Genomic DNA, 21,890 nt, shown 5'->3' on the forward strand with positions numbered 1-21,890 from the left:
GAAGACATTCTCCGTACATCACATTGAGCATTTCACTATCACATAGCTTAGTTATTTAAAAGGAATTCAGCCACAGAGTGACTTTCATGTTGTTCCAGAGTACTGGTGATGATCATCAAGTTTCATAGCATAGTTAGCAGCTCTCCCTTTTATACCGTGCCTTGCCTGTGTTAATTTACTCAACACAATAATGTCACAAGCTTCTCTCTATGTTGTTACAGGCTTCTCCGGCTCACACAACTCCACAGACCCAAAATACAAGTGGCCGTCGAAGAAGAGCAGCTAATGAAGATCCTGATGAGAAAAGGAGAAAGTTTCTGGAACGAAATAGAGCAGCAGCTTCAAGATGCCGACAAAAGAGGAAAGTCTGGGTTCAGTCCTTAGAGAAGAAAGCAGAAGACTTGAGTTCACTGAATGGCCAGCTGCAGGTAAGGGGCATACATGCAGCTTACTTGTGTTTATTAGTTAGGAACATAGTTTTTCCATTTCTCTCTAGATGAGTCTTCAAATACTTTAAGACATGATGTATACTGCATCTGTGTGGACTCCGTAGTAAACCATGGTCTCCTAAACCTTTGTGGATGATGACATGAAGTAATACCACTTTCAACACTGGCACAGTGAAGAAATGTTGTATGTAACTGTTTATTTGTGTATTTCACAAATACCCTAATTACCTTGCTTGAACTTTGTAAAGTTCTCAAAAACTTTAAAAATATCACTGGGGTTTGTTGTTCGGTTTTTGTTGGTTTGTTTTTGGTTTATATTAACCATAAAGTTGTTTCGTGCCAGTTTTGTCATTCTTTCTTTGAATTAGTTTTATTTTGTTCCTGTTTTTGTGCGTGTGTATGTGTTTTGTTTTTTAATTTTAAGTGAAGATAGTGATTGTGAAAGGTACCAGATTGACAGCTTTGGAAACTGAAGGATCCTGTTTATCTACAGAACAGGTACAGTTTGGCCAGTGGCAGAGCAAATGATTTTATACTGCCCTGCCGATGTGCCTCAAATATATTTCTTAGGGCCTTGTGTGGTATAAAGATTTTAAGGCTTCTTCCCCATTCAAGTCTTTGGTAAGATTTCTAATAAAAGTATCAAGTAGCACCAAATGTGTTTATTGCCTTCCTTTCTTCCTCTTTCCTTTTTCCTTCCTTCTTTCTTTCCTGTTTTCATAATTTTGCATTTGATATTGTGAGCATTCTCTAGTAGTATCTTTTGAACTACCAATTAGCTGGAAATTAATGTTAACAAACTGTAGTTGTTTATTACATAGATGAACAGTAGTAGAAAGTCAGGGCCTCTACTCTGCCACTAGTGCCTTCTTTATTATTTAGGAATTTGAGCTTAGAGCACTAAATTGCCCAGACTTGCTTAAATTCAAGACCTTTTTCTGCCTCAGCTTTCCAAATAGCAAGTGACTAGATCAATCTTTTGAATTATCCATTCCCAGTTTTCAGTAAATCTTCATATATACACAAAACTCATAGTAAGAGGGACACTTGACTTCTTCCTTAAATTGATCTGCAGTGTGCCATAAATATAATTGTTTAAATGCTTAGAAAACGGATTAGCATCCCATACAGCACTTACTTAAACTAAGTTTTATAACAAGTTTTCATTTGTGAGACAGACATTCTTAAAGTCTTTGTTGAATTTTGCATATTAATTTGGTTGTTTTAGAATAAATAGATTGTCATTTACAAAACTTACTTTTAGCCATCTAATTTCAATAATTTGAAAAACAGATTAATCATGACTTAGTAAGCAACATAAACTCCAAATATATACTAGGATTTAGTAAATATCATCATCATGGCAAATGAATTTTACTCAAAAACTTCCACAGTTTTTTAGAACAAAATTAACTTTTCTTTTAAATAAAATGAAACATACATACTGATCTATACATAGACCAAAAAAAAAGTCTTTGTCAAACCCGTTAGAATATTAATTACTATTACTTATATTTGCAGAAACTCATATTAACAAAATGATTTAAATGTGTCTTTTTGTTTTTAATAAAACCTTTAATTTTTTTTTAACATCTCTCCCCTTTCCTCCCTCCAAAGCCAGAATGTACCCCTCCTCACTCTCCTTCAAATTCATGGCCTCTTTTTTTTTTTCAACTAATTGTTGCTGCACATACTATATATGTTCCCAGATACAAGCTTTTGAGTCTGTATAATGCTACCTGTGTGTATGTTTTTGAGGAGAGTCTTTGATACTGGACAAGCAATTGGTATGTTCTTCCTTAGGAACACCATCTCTCCCATCTGCAGCCTTCCTCAGTTGAGGCCTTGGGGGCTTTTCCCGTTCAGTTTCCATGTTCACTGCGTCATTCTTGTTCAGCTAACATCTAGACAGTTGTGTTGTCAGACTTGATGGGTGAGAGAGCAGGTTAGGAGGGGACAAGTGATCCGATCAGGAAAACGGAAAAGTCAGGAGCCCCTAAGGGAGAGGCAGGAAGATAAATGCGGAAGAGCTGGGAGGATGGAGGAGGACAAAGGGGATGACAGTGTACAGGGTTCTGATGTAGGAAGTGGGAACGAGAAGTCAGGACAACAGCGGGGGAGGGGAAGTCTGGAAAAGCCACAAGGGCTTAAACTCTTAACTATTTAAAAAAAAAATAACCCAAAAAACTATAATGTTCTGTGTATGAATATACATACATAGTTTTAATGAACCTTTCTCATCTGGATGGGCATAACTTCATCCAAGAACCAAGGACCACCTAGCAAAATCACTAAGATTAGACATGATACACCCTCTTTTTAATTGTTGTCCAGGGCTGTCCAAGAGACTCACAAAACAGTCTATTTGCTCTTGCCCTTGGTTAACACTCCCCTACCCCCAGAGGTGGAAGGTAAGTCCTCATTGCACTTCAGAAATAGGGAGGGGCCCAAAGATCCCTGAGCTGGAACCAGTCTAAATGCTGCTTCCCTGAAGACTAGTTCTCATGGTACCAGAAGATGCCATATGTGCTTCCAAAGGAGGGCAGCCGTCAACTACCTTAACCCCGCTGTGATACTTAAAAGCTGCATCAGTGACCAGATAGCACAGTAACCCTGTTGGTGCAGCAGTACCCTGCATACCATGGTGGTGACCAACAGCTCTTGGACTTAAGACCCTCTTAACAAGAGAGAAACCATGTCTGGTACTAGAAACCTACCTGAGTACAGTGCCAGTGAAGCCATGGTTATTAGAGATGAATCTACAGCCACCTATTCTTTTTTAAAAAATTTTAATTGCATTGGTGTTTTGCCAGCATATATGTCTGTGTGAGGGTGTCAGATCCCCTGGAACTAGAGTTACAGACAGTTGTCACCTGCCATGCAGGTGCTGGGAATTGAACCGTGGTCCTTTGGAAGAGCAACCAGTGCTCTTAACCTACTGAGCCATCTCTCCAGCCCCTACTACCTATTCTTAAATGCAGTATTCTAAATGTACTTTAACCTTTTACTGTTTAGGGTTATACTAGCATAAAGTTGTGTTCTATGCTTTAGTACATGTTGCCAGTGTTGTAGGGTGTGGGAAACTGTTTGCACACACTCATTTTTCAGATTGCTTGACCTTTGTTCTCAAGATTTTGTTTCTGCCACCAGTCACTTAGGAAGGCCTAATAAGACCAATCTGCTAAAATATTTCACAACCAGATTTCTGGTTTAAGAGGTAGAATGGAGATTGAGTTTGGTGGTGCACATTTAATAGTAATCCCAGCACACAGGTCTAGGGCAGGAGAAGTGCTGTAGTTTAGAGGCCAGCCTGGGATGTAATATCTTGTCTCAAAAGAGAGGTGTTGGTGGATTATGTGTCTGCAATTTTATGTGTGCTAGTATGCAAAATGTTCTTATCTGTTAATACTTTGAGGTTTTAATTAGTTAAAACCTAGATGGTTAGAATTAATATAAATCTAGATGAGAAGAAACATTTTAATAATGAATTTTTTAAAGCTACTCATTTACTAAATCAATAGTATTTCTAACTCAACAGAAGTACTCATTCTGTTGTAAGGAATAAAACAGATCACCAATACCATAACATTTAAATTTCGGTGTCAGTATCACAGGCAACAAATCTATTTAACAGTATATCCACTTTGATTGGCTCTAGTGCCCAGGATAATGCTCAGCAGTTAGGTTTAATGATCCATGATTCTTGAATAAACTACAAACTTGCTTAATTGTATTTCCAGAATGAACTTTCCATTTTTAAATGAAGTCATTGAAAATTCATCCTAATTACTGACATTTTCAAGTCTTCAGATAATCAAAAGAGCATATAATATTTGTAAAATAAAGATCTTCAGTGAGTAACCTATAGTGTATGAGGGTTCCCATGGCAACGGTGAGCTAGAATGCCAGTTATGGTGTTGATATGATTTCAGTTTTTTTAAACTAGAAATGTTTGTATAAATGCTAAAACACAAAACTGATGTATATATTGATTAAATTTATTTAAATAGCATATGTCCCTTGTATCTGCCAAAAAGATGCAGTTTTCATACCTGAAGTCTCACTTCCTTTAAGTAGTAAAATGTGTTGTGTTTAATGATGGTTTCTTCTCCAGAGCGAAGTCACCCTGCTGAGAAATGAAGTGGCGCAGCTGAAACAGCTTCTCCTGGCTCATAAAGACTGCCCTGTCACCGCCATGCAGAAGAAGTCTGGCTATCACAGTGAGTAATGCTCCGTCACCTACAGCCTAGGCTGCCTGCATCAGGACAGACTGCCAGTAAAACAGTGCAGGCTGCAGTTGTAGTGCTTAAATTAAATAGCAGTTTCTGCAAGATTATTTTAGTCTGGGCTGGGAAGGAAAGTTTCCTACCTCTAGCTTTTTCTAGGCATTATGAATCACTGTTGGTCAGCTACACTTTTTTTTTTTTTTTTGGGGGGGGGGGGGGGGTGTGGGTTCTCTGTGGTTTTGGAACCTGTCCTGGAACTAGCTCTTGTAGACCAGGCTGGTCTCGAACTCACAGAGATCCGCCTGCCTCTGCCTCCCAAGTGCTGGGATTAAAGGCGTGCGCCACCACCGCCCGGCTAGCTACACATTTTTTTTAAGTACACACTTTACTATCAGTGGTCATGTATTGTCACAGGTTAACACTTTGTCTTGAATTGACAGAGCCAAGCAATTTTTCCTTTCCTGTCCCATTTAGTCATGATGAGAATTTTTCTAGTCCGCTGTCTTCATTCAACCATATACTCTCCATTTATACTATCATATATCCTACTGTTCTTTGTCTGATAATGTGAACATTAGACAGTGTTTGTATGGTTGTGAGTTTTTATGTGGTACTGTCACATTAGTCATAAAAATGCTAAAACAGAACAGTATTGGAATTATTTGCTTATAAATTATGTGCCAGCGAGTCTTCAGTTTCCAGCTTTGTAGAGGTTAACTGTGCTCTTTCCTTTCTCGAATGTCCTCCTCCTTGACAAGATGCACAGTGCTGGAACCAGCTGTTACTCCTGAGTAAATAGCCAATTTTGTCCGCCACACACAAATTTTTAACAAATAACAGAGCTGGGAATGCATTAGGCAACATTTATAATACATAACCCACGGCCTTCCGTTTTTATGATTTAGTGGTATTTCAGGATATTGGTAAATGTGAAGATTGTTTCAACCATATGTATCCACTTCGTTTTAATTTGCCGATGTCAGTAATTCAAAAGAAGGAAACATTTTGTATTGGATGCAAACAGTTCCTCAGGTACTTACAATAAAACTTAATGGCTACCATCTTTACTTGTAGTCAATTGTAAGCAGTTTCATCAAAACGAGCAATATTTTTTAATTTAAGAGATTCAGTAGACGTAGCTACTCTCATTTGCCATATATATTTAGAATACTGATTTTTGTCTGTTCTGAACATATAAATCACTGTTATTTGATATCTAGTTATTTTGACAGGACAGTGAAACACATTGTGGAGTAAATTGGAACCATATAGAACTATGTTTGGTATTTGTATTAACTGTGATTGCTGTAGGGATGAGGCCATTACGGTTCCCATCTGACTTAAGAGCATAATTTTCCATAGATGCTGCTGAGTTCAACATTATGCATACACGATTTTCTTCAGCAAGAAAGCTGCATTGGATTTTGATGATTTACAAGGAACTAAATGAATGATTTTGTAAAATTAGAAGGAAATTAACTCTTACGTTGTACTTAATTGAAAATAATCTACAGTTTTAAAATCTTTTATTACTGATTGGATAATCTCAACTATTTTAATTATGCAGACAATATATGCTTAATAAATGTAAACCAATTTTTATGTTTTTGGTTTTATTTTGTTTGGTTTGGTTTTTTTGTTTGTTTGTTTTCAAGGTAGAGTTTCGCTATGTATGTAGCCCTGGATGTCCTGGAACTTTCTCTGTAAACCCGTTTATATATAAACCAGTTTGAGGCAGAGATCCACCTGCCTCTGCCTCCTGAGTGCTGGGATTAAAGGCGTATGCCACCGTGTCTGGCTTAAAATTCTATTTTAAATTTTGATATAAGTCTAATGTCTGTCATCAAGGTAACAGAGATTAGGCAAATAGATCTTGAAGAAATAAATTCCACACTCTGAATGTAGCACACAATATCGGTGTGCACTACACTGCCAGCTAAATCTTTTAAAATATTTGTGAAAAGAAAGCTAGGTTTAATGAAACTTAAAGTTATTATGAATCTTTTAGGTAAAAGTAGCAGTACTAGCAGTTGTAATATTGTCTAACCAAGATTCAGTACTGTGTACCACATCCCAAGAAACCCCTCAGTTATGGGAAAACTTTGTATTGAGCACCCTAATTGTTAAATAATATAAAACTTGACTTAAAAAAATCACAACGCACTTTTAATACTTAAGTTCATGATCTTATTGGCATGAATCATATTCTCTAGAATATGAGCGTGTATAATTTAAATTATATTATTGTCTGTATAATTGTAATTGGAAGGAAGCCTTTTGAGCCCGAATTGAATATCAGCAAATTTTATTATTGACTATATGTATGAACATAGGTAGGGAACTTAGGTAAAGAATTGGATTGCCAGGCTTACAAGATGGCTGAGCAGGCAAAGCATGTGCTGTGCAAACCTGACAGCTTGAGTTCTGTCCCTGAAACCACATCAGAAAGCTGGGTGCATGGTAAGCTTCTATGGAGAAAGAGATAGGAGAACATGTGGACACTAGAAGCCAGCTAGTCTGTAGTACACACAACAGACAAGAAAGGGTGCCCTGTCTTCACAGGTTGGAAGGAGAGAACCAACTACCAGAAATGTCCTCTGGCTTCTATGTGCTCAAACACATCAGAGAGGGAGAGGGGTTGAATTTTCAAACATCTTATTTAAACTAAAAGTGGTTCTCTGAGGGCAGCATATGCGTCTTTCTAGTATTTTTGGTTATTTTGTTCATTTTTCCCCTCAGCTGCTAAAATTAGACATAGGTTCAGATATAATATGTTGCAAAAGTATTTCATATACACAAATTATAATTACTGAATAAATAACTGTTAATTCTTTGTACTGCCTAAAGATGTACTTTAAACTATTCTGTGAGTCTATAGATATGCACTTCTTTAACTTTGATTTTGAGTCATTCTCTCCTATATATTTTTATATTTTCTCATATTACCAATCAGCCTCTCTGTCTTTGAGATTGATGATTTACTAGAATCTAGCATGTAGACTTAGCTTGTTGTTTTGATGAAGAAGAATAATAGGGAAATAACAGCTTTTTGATATTTTCTCCACTTGAATTGTTATTGCCAGTATTTTCTTTAAACTGTCACTGTTACATTGGTGGAATAGAATTATAAGTGTTACAGTATTCATTTTTGCCTAGAGTATGTTTTCTGATTCTTGTATTTTTTTTTAAGATTTTTGATTGAGTTTTTTTTTGTTTGTTTGTTTTTTTTTTGTTTTTTTTTTTTTTAGTTTGAGATCAGATTTGGTTCAGGGAAACATGTTTGCATTTACACAGCACATTATGAAAAAGATAGAATTGCATCTCACCAATTTTAAATTTAGCTTTTTAAAAATACATGGATTTGAGGCTGATGTATAAATCCTGTAAGAACTTCTCTATTTCAGAAAATGATCAAAATGAGGAATTTTATTTATTCTCATTATACTTGCCAAGTATTCCTCCCTCTATAAGGCACCCACTGCCCATGACAAATCTCGGGGTAATTGCTCCATTGCAGTCTGCTGTCGACAGGAAGTAGGTCCATCAGCTGGCTGGTCTGCATTCTCATATTTACTAGAAAGCCTGAATACCTTCTAAAACACTTAACTAAAACTTATTTTTAAGTCCAAAAATAGAAAGCATCCAAGTTGGGCATGTCAGCACACACCTATAATCCCGGCACCTAGAACACCGAGGCAAGAGGATTGGCCATGAGTTTAAGGCAATTCTGGGCTTCATTGTAAGACCCTGTTTTAAAAACCTAAAAGAAGAAAGGAAAAATGAAAAGAATGTGTCTAGTATGATGGTATTTTATGTTGTATAGCAGCAAACAAAGCTATAGGGATTATATTCCACTGTGATAAATCTAGAACTTGAGGAGCAGATTAAAGAAATCCCAAGAGTTACCGCAGTGAAAAAGGAATGAGCAGTGTCATTGACAAGTTCCCAGTGGATGCGAAGGACCAGTGTGTGTGTCCGCATCGTATCTAGAACTTGTAGGTTTAACACATGTCTGTCTCTGTTGGATATCAGATTTTTCACCAAATATAATTCTAGTCTACTAAAATAAAGATGTAAGAGGTTTGTTGTTCAAGTCGGGCTATTCTAAATTTGTTTCCACGGATACTTAAGAATGCCCTTTCCTGAGTGCTTCCTGTTTCAGTATCTTAGGTTTTGTCTGGATGTACATTTGAATCCCAATTAATTTGTATAGCTCTAACAGCTGGTGACATTTAGTCTTTGAATATTACTTATTCTCATATGTATGCATCATTAAACTCAGGTTTTCTAATCATTCATGACTGCAGGAGATGAAAATTTAGGTAGAAAAAAATAGTCTGGTAAATGCAGAGGGAATAATCGAAAATAAAATTTGTAATATTCTTCTCGTTTGTGCATGTGGTTATAAATTGTTTTTTATCTTTTAATCGGGGTGACGGGTAGGCAGAAAGCTTAGTTTGTTAGATGTGTAGCTCAGTCCATGCTAGTTATATCTGTGAGCAGCTGTGTTCCAGACTCTGGCCTCTCCCATGCTGGCCTAGAACCCAGGTTGTCCTCAAACTTGCAATCCTTCCGTTGCTGCCTCTGGAGTGTCATGGGATTACAGATGTATGGAACAGAGATGCCTCTCTTTTGTTATTGTTTTGTTTGTTTTTTGATAGGGTCTCTTATATAACCCAGATTGGCCTTGATCTCAGAGATCTGTCTGCTTCTACCTCCTGAGTGCTGAGATTAAATACATGCAGCACCCACCTGGCTCTGCCTCATTTCTCCGACCCTGTTTAGCAGGTGTGATGATGCTCTGCCTTCATTTGGCCTGTTGCACATACAGTTGCCTACTGGAGCCAGATTCAGTTTATTTCAGTTGTGTGGCTTGTCCTGAGTAACAGTACTATAAAACGCCTTCCAGCTCTATGTGTGGACTCAACTCAATAATGGGTTTTTGTCAATACTGCTAAAAAAAAAGAAAAAAATGGGTTTTTATTTTTTCCACTCAGCTGCTGATAAAGATGACAGTTCAGAAGACCTTTCCGTGCCCAGCAGCCCACACACAGAAGCAATCCAGCACAGCTCTGTCAGCACGTCCAACGGAGTCAGCTCAACCTCAAAGGTGGAAGCTGGGGCTACTTCAGTCCTCACCCAGATGGCGGACCAGAGCACGGAGCCCGTGCTTTCCCAGATGGTTATGCCTCCTTCCTCTCAGCCACAGCCCTCAGGAAGTTGATTAAAGACCCTCCGTGCAGTAGCTCTAGATACTGATGAGTGACTTCAAAGGGAAATCAAGGAAAGACCAGTTTGCATTTATGCGAAATCTGTGGTTGTAAATTTTTCTTTTCCTTTTTTTACTTGAAGTTGTATTTGGCTCTAGAGTTGGTGTAGCAGCAGATGATCAGACTGAACAAGATTTTAGTCTCTGGAAGACTGATTTTGCTTTTTTTATAAATATTGTTAGATTTTTTTAATTTTTCTGTGCTCAATGTGTAAATTGTATCATAATCCATTATGGTTTATTTCACTTTGGTTTATTGGTGTTTTAATAAATGGGGGTGTTAACTGAATCACTCCTCCCACTTCCGTTTCTTTGCCCACCCCTTCCTTCACCCTGAGCTGTGATGTTGTCTTGTTATCATTTATACCAAAGTTCTGCAGAGTCCCTATTGACTTTGTAATAGGAACAACATTGTAAGGCACTAGGGAAGAAAAGACAGAGAGTTCCTTTTAATCTTTTTGCCTTTTATTTTGCACATCATGCAAAAGGAAGAATATCCAAAACCCTTTTTTAAGTGGGTGGAAGTTTGGTGAGACACTCAGTGCTGAATGCACATTCTTAAACTGGCCAGAGTCATCCACCACCCTGCAATGTTGTAAGATTAAGTACACAAAAATTTTGGAATCTTGAGCATTTCAAAAATGACTTGATTTTTTAAGTCTTAAATTCAGTATTTTAAACCTGTGTTCTTGAGACTGAAAACTATGAAATTATATAATGTATGATACAGGGTTATCAGATGTCTAGTAATTTTTAAAATTTGCTCTTGTCATTTTGGGATTTGTTTTGTTTGAGTTTCTGTTGTTGAGTGTGGTTTGTTTTGTTTTGTTTTGCAGATTTCAGGTAGCAATGTGAGAAGTTTATGCATAATGAAATATGATGTGGTTGCCAGAAAAGCCTAAAATTACGACTTAGAAATTTTAAGACTGTTCCCCCCATTGTTGTACTTGTACTTGCGAGCTAACTTGTACTTATTCTTGTGAAAGCACTGTCATCTTTTAGTAGCCAATTTTGATAATGTTTCTCGTGGAAAAAAAATCAGTATCTATCTTTAGAACAATGTAATTATAATGTGGGAATGTGAGTGAGAGAACGAGTGTGTGTGTGTGTGAGAACGAGTGTGTGTGTGTGTGTGCATCTTCCAATAGTTGATGCCAGCGATCTTTGCTTGAATGTTTAACGATGCCTTCAGTGTGATGCTGGCAATAGATGACTGCAGTTTCAGATGCCATTACTGTGCAGGCTTGGATAACTAACATTCCATGAAGTAGCTTGTTCTGATGAGACGATTGTAGTTACACTTCGCTCATATCCAGTCGTCTGTGGAATACTGAGTTTTCTAATGTGCCATTATCTATTTTTATTCTGCAGTTATGTTAAAAATACAGTACAATATTTTAAATAGACTAAATTGTTAAACATAAAAATAAAAAAGTAGTAGATGTGTGTAAGAAAACTTTGTAAAATAGTTGAGTCCTACCCAGTAGCAACTTCTGGCGTTGAAGCAGGATTCCATTCTGTAAATACCTGTACTGTGTTTATACTAAGCTGTGTGTTCTGTCCTGCATCCGTACTACACTATCGCTGCGGTCTCGGGGCCGTCAATCTCACGTTTCCAAAGCCTGTATGGAGTGCCCTTGAGGTCAGGGGAATCTCCATCCCGCCTGCCTAAGTTCCAGACTGGGAAACATGCAAATTATATAAATCACATTTCAGAACTTTTAAGTATGAAGATAATAGGAATTTTATTACTTGGCTTATTAAAAATGAGAGCATTTTGGTTGCTGATTGTATTTGTGTCTGTTACTTTCAGCCTGATGTCATATTTAAAGTAATCAGTTTCAATCATGGTTTTGTCATTGTTATGCTAAGGAGTTGCTCTCAAAGGCACAAAACATGAATTCTCCAGACAAGCTCTTTCTGTTGTAGATGGGTAAGGTTGGTCAGAGCCTCCATGTCTCACTCTCTGCACCCTGACAACATTTTGCTTTCCTCTTCCGGTTTGTGAACGCTTCAGTTCTTTGGTAACAGGTTCTTGCAACTGTAAAGTAGAAATACATAGATGTGAGAAGTCATGTAATGGTTAACGAACTTACCACGGTTGACAACGCTCTCATTGTAAATCAGTCTGTACTCAGCAAATAAAAATCATTATTAGTTGTATAAACACAAAAAAAAATCCATTTTGACTTCCAGAATGTCACACTACTTCTGTACCTAGCATTTTGAGTCCTTATATTTGCAATGTTACACAAACTGTACTATTTTCTTTTATGTACAGTTTGCATGACTAAACCATCAGAGAATAAATTCTATCTTTAAATTATGTTTATAATTTGCTTGTTTTTATCTGTCTCTCACAAAGTGATTAGCCTGCTATTTTTTTCCCTCACTTCAGGGCATTTAATTTCCTGAGAGGAGCCTGAGATTCTTTCCATGTCACACTGCCACTCCTTCCCTCTGGAAGGCCCTTAGCCAGTGCCAGGCATTGTTTCTGACTCTGTGCTCGCTTTAGGTTCCCTTCATATTCAGTTTATGTGCCCCGCCTGGAACACCACCCAAGCTTCAACCATGAGACCCACCTGTCACTACCTAGGAAACCACCGGAAACCATATCCAACATTGAACTAACCTTCCCTCATCTGCCCTTTTTCAGTCTTCCATTGGTTGGTGACAACATAATTCTTCCAGCAGCTTAAGCCAAAACAACCTTGTCATTGATTCTTTATTCCCACAGCCCGTATCCAACCCACCAGGAAATGCTGTTTGCTAATTACCTTCAAAATAATCCAAAATGGCACTTCTCATGATTTATACTGCCTTCCCTGACCCTTGCTCTTAGAGTTTCTCAGATTGCGGTCTTCAATCCCTGCTTACCCTAACTCATCCCTAGTAGGGTAGCCAGAGCGGGGCTCTCAGAATCCGTCACAGCCCACCGTATCCTAGATTGAATCCCCTTTTCACTTAGAAGCTTAAGTCCTCAAAAACGGCTTGTAAACCATAGACTACAGACCCTGTTACCCCGTTTCCTCACTGACCTCTTTCTCCTACAAAGTTCTCAGTCAGTGAACACCTAATGCTCCTAGGTGTCAGTGTGCTAAGCATTCCTAAAATTGTCCAATGTCCCTGTAAGTCCCTGTCTCTGGCCTCCATCTTTGGAGGACCCGCCCCTGTGCCCACCAGAACCTTGACCGCTCCCCCAGTCTATTTAAACTGCTCCCAGGAGAGTCCCTTCATGGTCTTCACTCTTTCTCCCCGGTGGTCGGAGCACAGAAGTCCCATTAAACCTGGGTATCCTTTAATTCTGCTTGTTGTGATTTGGCTTGATTGGGAATTTTGCATCGGCAGAGAGCTCGTGTTAGGGAATATTCCTAACAGTCCCAAGCCAAATAATCTAGAAGGTGCAAGAAATTGTTGGAAAACAGTAAGTTATGAAGTAAGTACTGAGTGAAAACTTGGGCCAGTTATCTAGACAGCATTTGAGTAGCATCTTAATAATAGTTGCCCAGCTAAACCAGTCTGGAAACGCAGTGAATTGTTGAGCCAGTGTGTCATTCCATAGCATGCCTCGTGGCAGCAAAGAGATGCACATGGTTACCTCATTTTTGCAGTTAAAAGATAATTGCATTATTGTTGCCTGAAGGTTATTCCAGTCTCATTTGAGCCAATGCTATCACCATTTTCCTTTAATTATTTTCAGGTTTTTTTAATTGAAAATAGATTTTTTTTTTCATACAATATGTTCTAGTTGCCTCCTCAACCCCTCCCAGGTCCTCACTGCCTCCCCACCCACCCAAATCCACAACCTTTCTTTCATTAAAAAAACAAGTGCCTAAAAAATATTAATGAAAAAAACAAGCTGAAAGGAACCAAAAAAAAAAAAAAAAGCACAAGAAACAGACTCAGACACACATATTCACACACCCAGAAACCGTAATATATAAGCAGAAGACCTGTAAGATTTGGAAAATAAATGCCCAGACAAAGCATTCTAGAACAAAAATCCAAAACACTATTGCATTTGTTTTGTGTTGCCCATGAACTGGGGGTACGGGCCCTGCCCTGGGGCCATTCCCATCTTTCAACAGTATGCTAAAGGTCCCTAGAGTTTCTAAGAATGAAGTACTTTCATGTGTGCATGATGTTTTATTAGACACAGTACCTTGTGTAGTAAGCTACTATCTCGTAGAAACATCACTTTTACATGGGAGAGACCCACAACGTTTTACTGTACTGCAGTGCTCTGGAAACAAAGCCACTGTATCTCCAAGCAGTATTTTTTTTCTCTGAGATTTTCTCTAATCTTCAGTAAATGAGGGATGTTTTGAAATTTCAGATTTGTGTTTGCTTGACTTCAAAGGACAGGAAAGATAACTGCTAGTTAATGTTAAAAGTCCAGTCAAAGAGAGGGAGGAGCGATAATACGAACAAAGGGGTCAAGACCACGACAGGGAAACCCACAGAAACAGCTGAAGCTAGCCAGTGAGCTCACCAGCTCTGGACTGACAGCTGCTGAACCTGCAGAGGACCGAACTAGACCCCCCCCCCCCCCCCCCCCCAACCAGGGGGAGGGGCCGNCCTTGGTTCTGTACAGTTAAGATTAGTCATCCCCCCCCCCCCCCCCCCCCCCCCCGAAAGCCCCGGGATTGGGCAGTTTAGGAGGCTACTGACGGTGGGTCCAGGATCTATCCCTAGTCCATGAACTGGCTTTTTGGAGCCCATTTCTTTCCTATGAAGAGAGAAATTGCTCAGTTTAGACATGGGGGAGGGCCTTGGTCAGGTTTAAGGAAGTGATGGTACAAACTTTGTTGACTCCCCATACCCTCTCTGAGGAACCCATGGGTGATGGGGGGAGGGGAAGGGGGAAACAGACTGGGGGGAGGGGAAGGGGGAAACAGTGGGGGGAGGGGAAGGGGGAAACAGACTGGGGGGAGGGGAAGGGGGAAACAGACTGGGGGGAGGGAAGGAGAAAAGCTTTGCGAGCTCCACATCTGTAAAGATTAGTTTGATGCCTGACACTGTGAAAACGTAGGAAAACTCCTTGACTCCTAGGACTTAGGGCTTCAACTCTGGTAAACCTACATGCAAACTCACCATACTTAGAGAACATAGTTACCTAAAACAGTACTTTAAAGATGTTTTGAAAAAAATAAATTTTAATCTGACATTTCTAGATTACTGACCCAGAATTATAGCCTTTTGTGATTGACGGTTGTGAAAAAAATCATCTCTATGAATACAAGTGAACTTTCTCCCTAAGTTCTCCACGTGCTTGTCCGTGCTTTTAAAGTACCGCAGCGTCGGGGTCCTGTTGAAATAGGAGCGGCAGCGGGGCTGCGTCCCCAACACCCCGGCCGCTTGGCTAGCTCATGCCCGAAATAACACACAAACTGTGTTCATTTAAGAACTGCTTGGCCCCTGAACTCTAGCCCTTACAGGCTAATTCTCGCACCTGGACTAGCCCATTTCTAATAATGCGTGTAAGCACCCCAAGGTGCGCTTACCGGGAAGATTCTAGCCTAAGTCCATCGTGGGTTGCAGCTGCCTGGGAGAGCAGAGCATGGCGTCTCTGCTCCCGAGCTGTCGGCTCGAGTCTGTCCGGAAGCCGAGCAGAGTCTGACCTCACTTCCTCTTCCACCCAGAATTCTATTCTGTTTACTCCTCCCATCTATGTTCCAAGCTGAGGCCAAGCAGTTGGTTTATTATAACTTAACCAATGAAATCAACAGATTGATATATGACACTCCCACATCACTTCCCCTTTTTCTGTTTAAACAAAAAAAAAAAAAAAAAAAAAAAAGGCTTTAACTTAACCTCCAAAGCTCTAGAAATGACAGAGACATCCCGCTGCCTGTACAGTCACCCAAAGTTCCTCTGTACCGTTGGGGCATCCATCTTCGGCCTACAGGCCCATAGTTTCCAACAGACATTTCCACAAAGCAGGAAATTTCAAAGGCAGTCACTATCTGCTTGTCCTGAAGAATGTCTCGCAGACTCTTTCATGAAGCAGGAACCCCGAAAGATCATCTCACCTTTAGGCAAGTTCAGCAGTCCTCTCTCTGCGGGTTCTCTGTGTCCAGTTTATGCAATAGTCCAGGCAAGAGCAGTTTCTTGCACAAATGGCTATCAAACTCCATAAGGATCCTCTTCGATGCCCATCTTCCTCTTGAAGTAGATTGGTGATGCCAGGAGCAGAGTGTCTCATTGTCATGAAAAGTCCTAAGTTATTAAAACATTTAAAATGCCATATTCTATAATCTTTGAAAAATATGAAGAATGCCTATCTAAAATATATCTATGCACATCTAGAAAATCTTAACTAACATAACTACAAGCTTAACTACTATTAATGATTATTCATTAACAACCTATATACATTCAAAATTGACCTTAAATCTCTACCAATAAAGCAAAATCTATACTAATGCAAATTATTCATATCTATATCATATCCCCCTTTAAATGTAAAAGAACATTTATAAACAATATTTGGGAACATGGGCGTAGTTTTTTCTCTCCAAACTGCTTCCTGCTGAATGGGGGCGTCGTTAATTAGGTCTTTCATGGTATAACCTGTGTGCTAGTTTCATCTCAGTTGGAAGTTGAGCTAAGCAATTTTCTGAAGGTATTCACAGCAACCGTTCAGGAGGGCGTGGTCCATCATACCATATCGGGATAGAAGAAATGAACAGGGTCTCATCCTCTGTGAAAACAAAAAAATAAACTCCTTTCCAAAGTATCATGTCCTTAGATCCAAATTTCAAAGTCAAAGCTTCAAAATCTCTACGTTGGATTAGTTCAGCAGCATTTATAAACAAATATCTATTAGCAGCTGTTGCTCCTTCCTCAGCATTCAAACAATTCAAAGAGAGCATAATAGAATACAGTATCAAGATTCTCTGTGTATTTTCCATCTTTGTACAGCTTTATTTTAACCTCTATTTCGTTTATTTTTACTTTTATATTCTCTGTATCTCTTTGACCTGGAATAACTGTAGACCAGGCTCTCCTTGAACTCTCAGAGATCTGCCTGTCTCTGCCTCACAGGCATTGGGATTAAAGGTGTTTGCTACCACACCTTGAACTCACAGAGACCTGTTTGTCTCTGCCTTCCAGGCACTGGGATTAAAGGCGTGTACTACCACACACAACTTCTCTTTTTCTTACTTTTTTTTTTTAAGAACTTTTAACTTTTAACTTGCATATATTTTTAACACACTGTAAATCATTTAAACATTTTCTTTATCTTTGAATCTCTTTACTGTATATCTCTCTTTTTCTGACCACACGAGCCTTTAAATTACTGAGCAATATGAGTAGGATTAAAGCCGTGGCTTTGCCAGGTAGATCCAGTCCATTCCTTAGCTTTCCAGCCTCAAGGCGGAGTTACAGGCTATAGCCGCGTTTATAGCCACAATTCTATGGCGTTTCAAGGTCCCTGCCAGCAAAGCGAGCTTCAGCAGCCTGTGCTTGCAAACCACACGAACCGCCTGCGTAAAAGAGTCAGAGTTTGCCGTGGCAGGACAGCCCAGAAAGCCGGCATTTTTAAACGGCACAGCTTTTTTCCTGCTACAGCTGAAAATCGAAAAGCATGCGTTCAGCTTTTCATCAACACCGTTTATGTGTTTTGTGGCAGGACCTCTTAATGAGCTGCAGGGTTTTGCAGCTGAAGCTGAGTCAGGAAGCCTCTCTTAGATGAGAGTGCTTGCTTGCCTCTAGCAAGCAGAGGAGACCTGAAAAATTGTTGCTACCAAGAAAACAAACATGCTTTACTCTTTCCCAAGCTTTCTCAGGCTTTTTGTGGTTTCAGTTGTCCACACGTCTGGGCGCCATCTGTTGAAATAGGAGCGGCAGCGGGGCTGCGTCCCCAACACCCCGGCCGCTTGGCTAGCTCATGCCCGAAATAACACACAAACTGTGTTCATTTAAGAACTGCTTGGCCCCTGAACTCTAGCCCTTACAGGCTAATTCTCGCACCTGGACTAGCCCATTTCTAATAATGCGTGTAAGCACCCCAAGGTGCGCTTACCGGGAAGATTCTAGCCTAAGTCCATCGTGGGTTGCAGCTGCCTGGTGTCTGTGCTCCAGAGAGCAGAGACTCTCCGGAAGCCGAGCAGAGTCTGACCTCACTTCCTCTTCCACCCAGAATTCTATTCTGTTTACTCCTCCCATCTATGTTCCAAGCTGAGGCCAAGCAGTTGGTTTATTATAACTTAACCAATGAAATCAACAGATTGATATATGACACTCCCACATCAGGGTCCGGTGCCAGCCCAGACCATAAATTACTTCTCCGGACCAGAGGGGAGGTGTGGGATTAAAGACACAACTCACATAACTTTATCAGCAGGGAGTTTTCAGTGATCCCTCATGAAATCCTGAGTTCACATCCTGAAAATTGCAACAAAAATGAGTCATGTATGACAATTTGTACACTTAAAAGATTATTGAATGGACTGGAGACGTGGCTCAGCAGTTAAGAGCACTGACTGCTCTTCCCGAGGACCCCGGTTCAATTCCCAGCTCCCACATGGCAGCTCACAACTGTCTGAAAATCCAGTTCCAGGGCATCTGACACCTTCACACCAATGCACATAAAATAAAGTTAAATAAATTTATAAAAAAGATTATTCAATATGTACTTACTGACTTACATCATTGTCTAAATTCTGTTCCATATCAAGTTACTAAACCAGAGCTTTCAAAGCTGTCTTCTGACATACCGAGGCAGTCTGCTGACCAAAACAACCATCTCCAAGAGAGCAGCCTGCAAACAAAGACCCTCAGGTTATTGTCATGACACTAAAGTCTAATTCAAATAAAAACTGGCTGCAGCTCCTCATGGACTATAATGTGTTTGTGACAACATTCTGAAAATCAGATGTGATCCCATTGTCATTTTTATTGCTAGATACCGTCTTTACCTCTAGAAGCTCTCTGTGTGCCTCAAAAGGAGTGAGTGGTTTCTAAAACGGTATCGATCAATAATTCAGCAACTTGAATAAAACACGTTTGTACGTTTGCTGTGGCTGTCAAGACGTACATTGGCATGGGGAACTCCAGTCATAACTTAAACTTTTCACGTCGTGCTTGAAATCCCCCCACACACACCCTAGATCTCTTAACACATAAAAAACTGATTTATTTTACAGGCGAAGGTACTTACGACTTCACTGAGGCCATGGGAAGATGACTTTGGTTAGTAAGGACCCATTAAGGATGGGCCTTGGGCTTAAGTGTTGAATGCTGTCAGGACCATGGTGTAAATAAAAACCTTACCTGCAAGTAGGGTCCATTTGGAAAGACAGCATGCTTGTTATATGTCTATCCAGAAAATAAATCTTAACGAGAAGAAATGATTTGGTTTTCTATATACAAAAACTGATTTTGGCTTTTTATGCACAAAACCCATATCCTGATTGACACACGTCAATTAGCAAGAACAATGAACAATAAGAGGAGCAACAGAAGCAAAACAAGCAAGCTTACCACATTTAGGAACCTGCCCAGACTTCGGACTGTGATGGGTGAGGTCTTTGCTCTTATTTTGGCAGGTGTTGGGGTCCCTGTGCTGGGCTCTTAGGTCAGAGCGGTGCCTTGATGCCTCTAACATGGCCTCACCTGTGCTAAGATCTGAGGGCCTGTTACAAAGAGAAGGACCGTAGGTAAACTAGCACAAGAAATTTTATAGTCTGAAATATTTAAAAAGTTTCTTCCACGGGCCGTGGTGGCACATGCCTTTAATCCCAGCACTAGGAAGGCAGAGGACAAGCAGATCTCTGTGAGTCTGAAACCAGCCTGGTCTACAAAGCAAGTTCAGGATAGCCAGGAATGTTACACAAAGAAATCCTGTCTCAAAAAAAAAAAAAAAAAAAAAATTCTTTTTTTTTTTCTTCTTCCTTTCTTGGTGATAAGAAAATTCAAGAAAATGTGAAGAAAACACCAAGAAAAGTCAGAAGTAAAATAGAAGGAAAGATAATGGAAAATAACAACGGAAGTTATTTTTAAGGTAAAGAAGAAACCAAGTGTGCGGACTCACACATTCACGGAGAGTGCTGGGTGATTTGTTGCTGATTCTGCTGCTTTTCCCCAAGCATCGCAAAATGAAAGTTTAATCTCAATGAATTCCAGAAGAGATGCGGGCGCCGGTCAGATTGTCAGAGGCGCTCCCCCAGACAGGGTAACGGGGGAGGCTAGTGAACTGGGCAGCAGGAGGTGAGAGAATGGGGACCTTATTTGGTAAGGGACTAAAGCAGGAGGCAATAAAGATGGCTGTAGGCTGGGTGTGATGCTACTGGGACCCGGTTCTGCCACCCAACTCTCCGCTCTCCGTCCATGTCTCAGCATCACAGACTGTTGAATGTGGGGCTTCCCTCCGCAGTCATGGGGCCCATCGAGATGGTCCAGACCCTTCAATTCCCAAGCACCCATACAGCAGCTTACAACCATCTCTAACTCCAGTCACAGGAAATCCAGGGTCCTCTTCTGACCTCTGGGAGCCCTGGCAGGCATGTGGGTCACAGACCTCCATGCAGGTAAAATATCCACACATACAATTTTTAAATAAATAAATAAATAAATAAATAAATAAATAAATAAATAAATAAATACAAATTACACTTATGTATGAATTTATTTATTGCGTGGACAGCTTTTGGATATAGTTTCTCCCCTTCCACTCTGTGAGTTCCAGGGTTACAACTCAGGTCTTTAGGCTTTGTAAAAAAATGAGCAATTTATCCTTGGAGTCATCTCACCAGTCTGGAGATCCTGAAATTTGTGTGTAGGACAAACTTCACCAAGATATTGGAATACAGATGTTCTGAGCGATGAGCAGCCTAAAGATATTTCTCGTGGTGGCTGGAAAATCAGCTGATTGCCTGGATTCTTGGGAGCTGGCGGGGAAAAGATCTGCGAAACCAGCCAGCCCTCCCTTGGCGGTTTAGCCTTCTCCCGCAGGCCCACTGGCCTCTCACTGTCCACCAAGAATGGAAGAACAGAGGATCCTCACCCGAGGGAGTCACCAATTTTGGACTTCCCAGCCTCCAAAAGCATGAACACAATCCGTGTCCTTCATAAATTTCTCAGTCTTGTATATCCTGCTATCCAACCGGAAATAAGCTAGGGTACAAGCAGAGTCGGGTCTCCAACCCAGGGTGAACCAGGAGGAAAGGAAGCTTTACTTTAATGCAGGAGGGTTCTGTCTTGCACCCGCAGTGAAACAAAGCATTCATTTTCCCTAAATAGTTGCCCAATTAACTCAAAACACTTTGTTAAGTGATTCTTAATTAGGTGACTTGGCTTTTAATGAAGGGTTTTTAGTAATGAGCTCGAAGAACACATGGGAATGGTAGAAGCAAGAATCTTAAGAGACCAGGAAGCGTCCTCAGCTTGTAAAGAACGCAGGGGCAGTGATACTCTACAGCCTACGCTGGAAGGAATGGTCTCCACATTGTTGTCCTTGTTGTGGCATGTGTGTGCAAACACTATGGTGGTGGTGGTGGTGGTGGTAGTGGTGGTGGTGATCATGATGCTGATGGTGATTATGGTGGTGATGGTGATGGTCATGATGGTGATGGCAATGATGGTGGTGATGGTGGTGGTGATGGTGATGGTAAATATAGTGATGATGGTGGTGATGGTGGTGGTGGAGGTGGTGATTATAGTGGTGATAGTGATTGTGGTGGTGGTGATGGTGATTATTGTGGTGGTGGTGGTGGTGATGGTGCTGGTGATTATGGCGATGACGGTGGTGATAGTGGTGGAAATACTTTTAAGGAACTTTAAGCATAAACCTTTTGTTTCAAAAGAATTATAAATTAAAATGATTTCTCAGCCAGGTAAAGAGTCACCTTTCTATCACGTGTCTGGTCTCTTTCATCGTTTATTCCCCTGTTTTTAAAAGAAAAAGTGCCACATCTCACCCCATTTCCCTCAGAGACAAAT

At 40.1% G+C, this 21,890-nt stretch overlaps 1 protein-coding gene across 2 annotated transcripts in view; it reads left to right on the forward strand.

Moving 5' to 3' along the window:
• Atf2 (activating transcription factor 2) overlaps window positions 1–12,270 on the forward strand; it is a 69,397-nt gene extending 57,127 nt beyond the window's left edge. Inside the window, exons 10-12 of one of the 2 annotated variants that reach the window (XM_050120108.1) lie at window positions 222–428; window positions 4,564–4,669; window positions 9,673–12,270. In XM_050120108.1, coding sequence (XP_049976065.1) covers window positions 222–428; window positions 4,564–4,669; window positions 9,673–9,899 — 540 coding nt within the window. In that variant the 3' untranslated portion in view covers window positions 9,900–12,270. Of the gene's footprint in view, window positions 1–221; window positions 429–4,563; window positions 4,678–9,672 lie in introns of those variants that run through there. The other variant, XM_050120102.1, reaches the window with a different exon arrangement.
• The last annotated feature ends 9,620 nt before the right edge of the window (window positions 12,271–21,890 follow it).

This window comes from Alexandromys fortis, unplaced genomic scaffold (genome assembly GCF_014885135.2).
Source record: "Alexandromys fortis isolate MF-2015 unplaced genomic scaffold, M_Fortis_MF-2015_v1.1 scaffold_8_1_9099942, whole genome shotgun sequence".
Classification (NCBI taxonomy): Eukaryota; Metazoa; Chordata; class Mammalia; order Rodentia; family Cricetidae; genus Alexandromys; species Alexandromys fortis.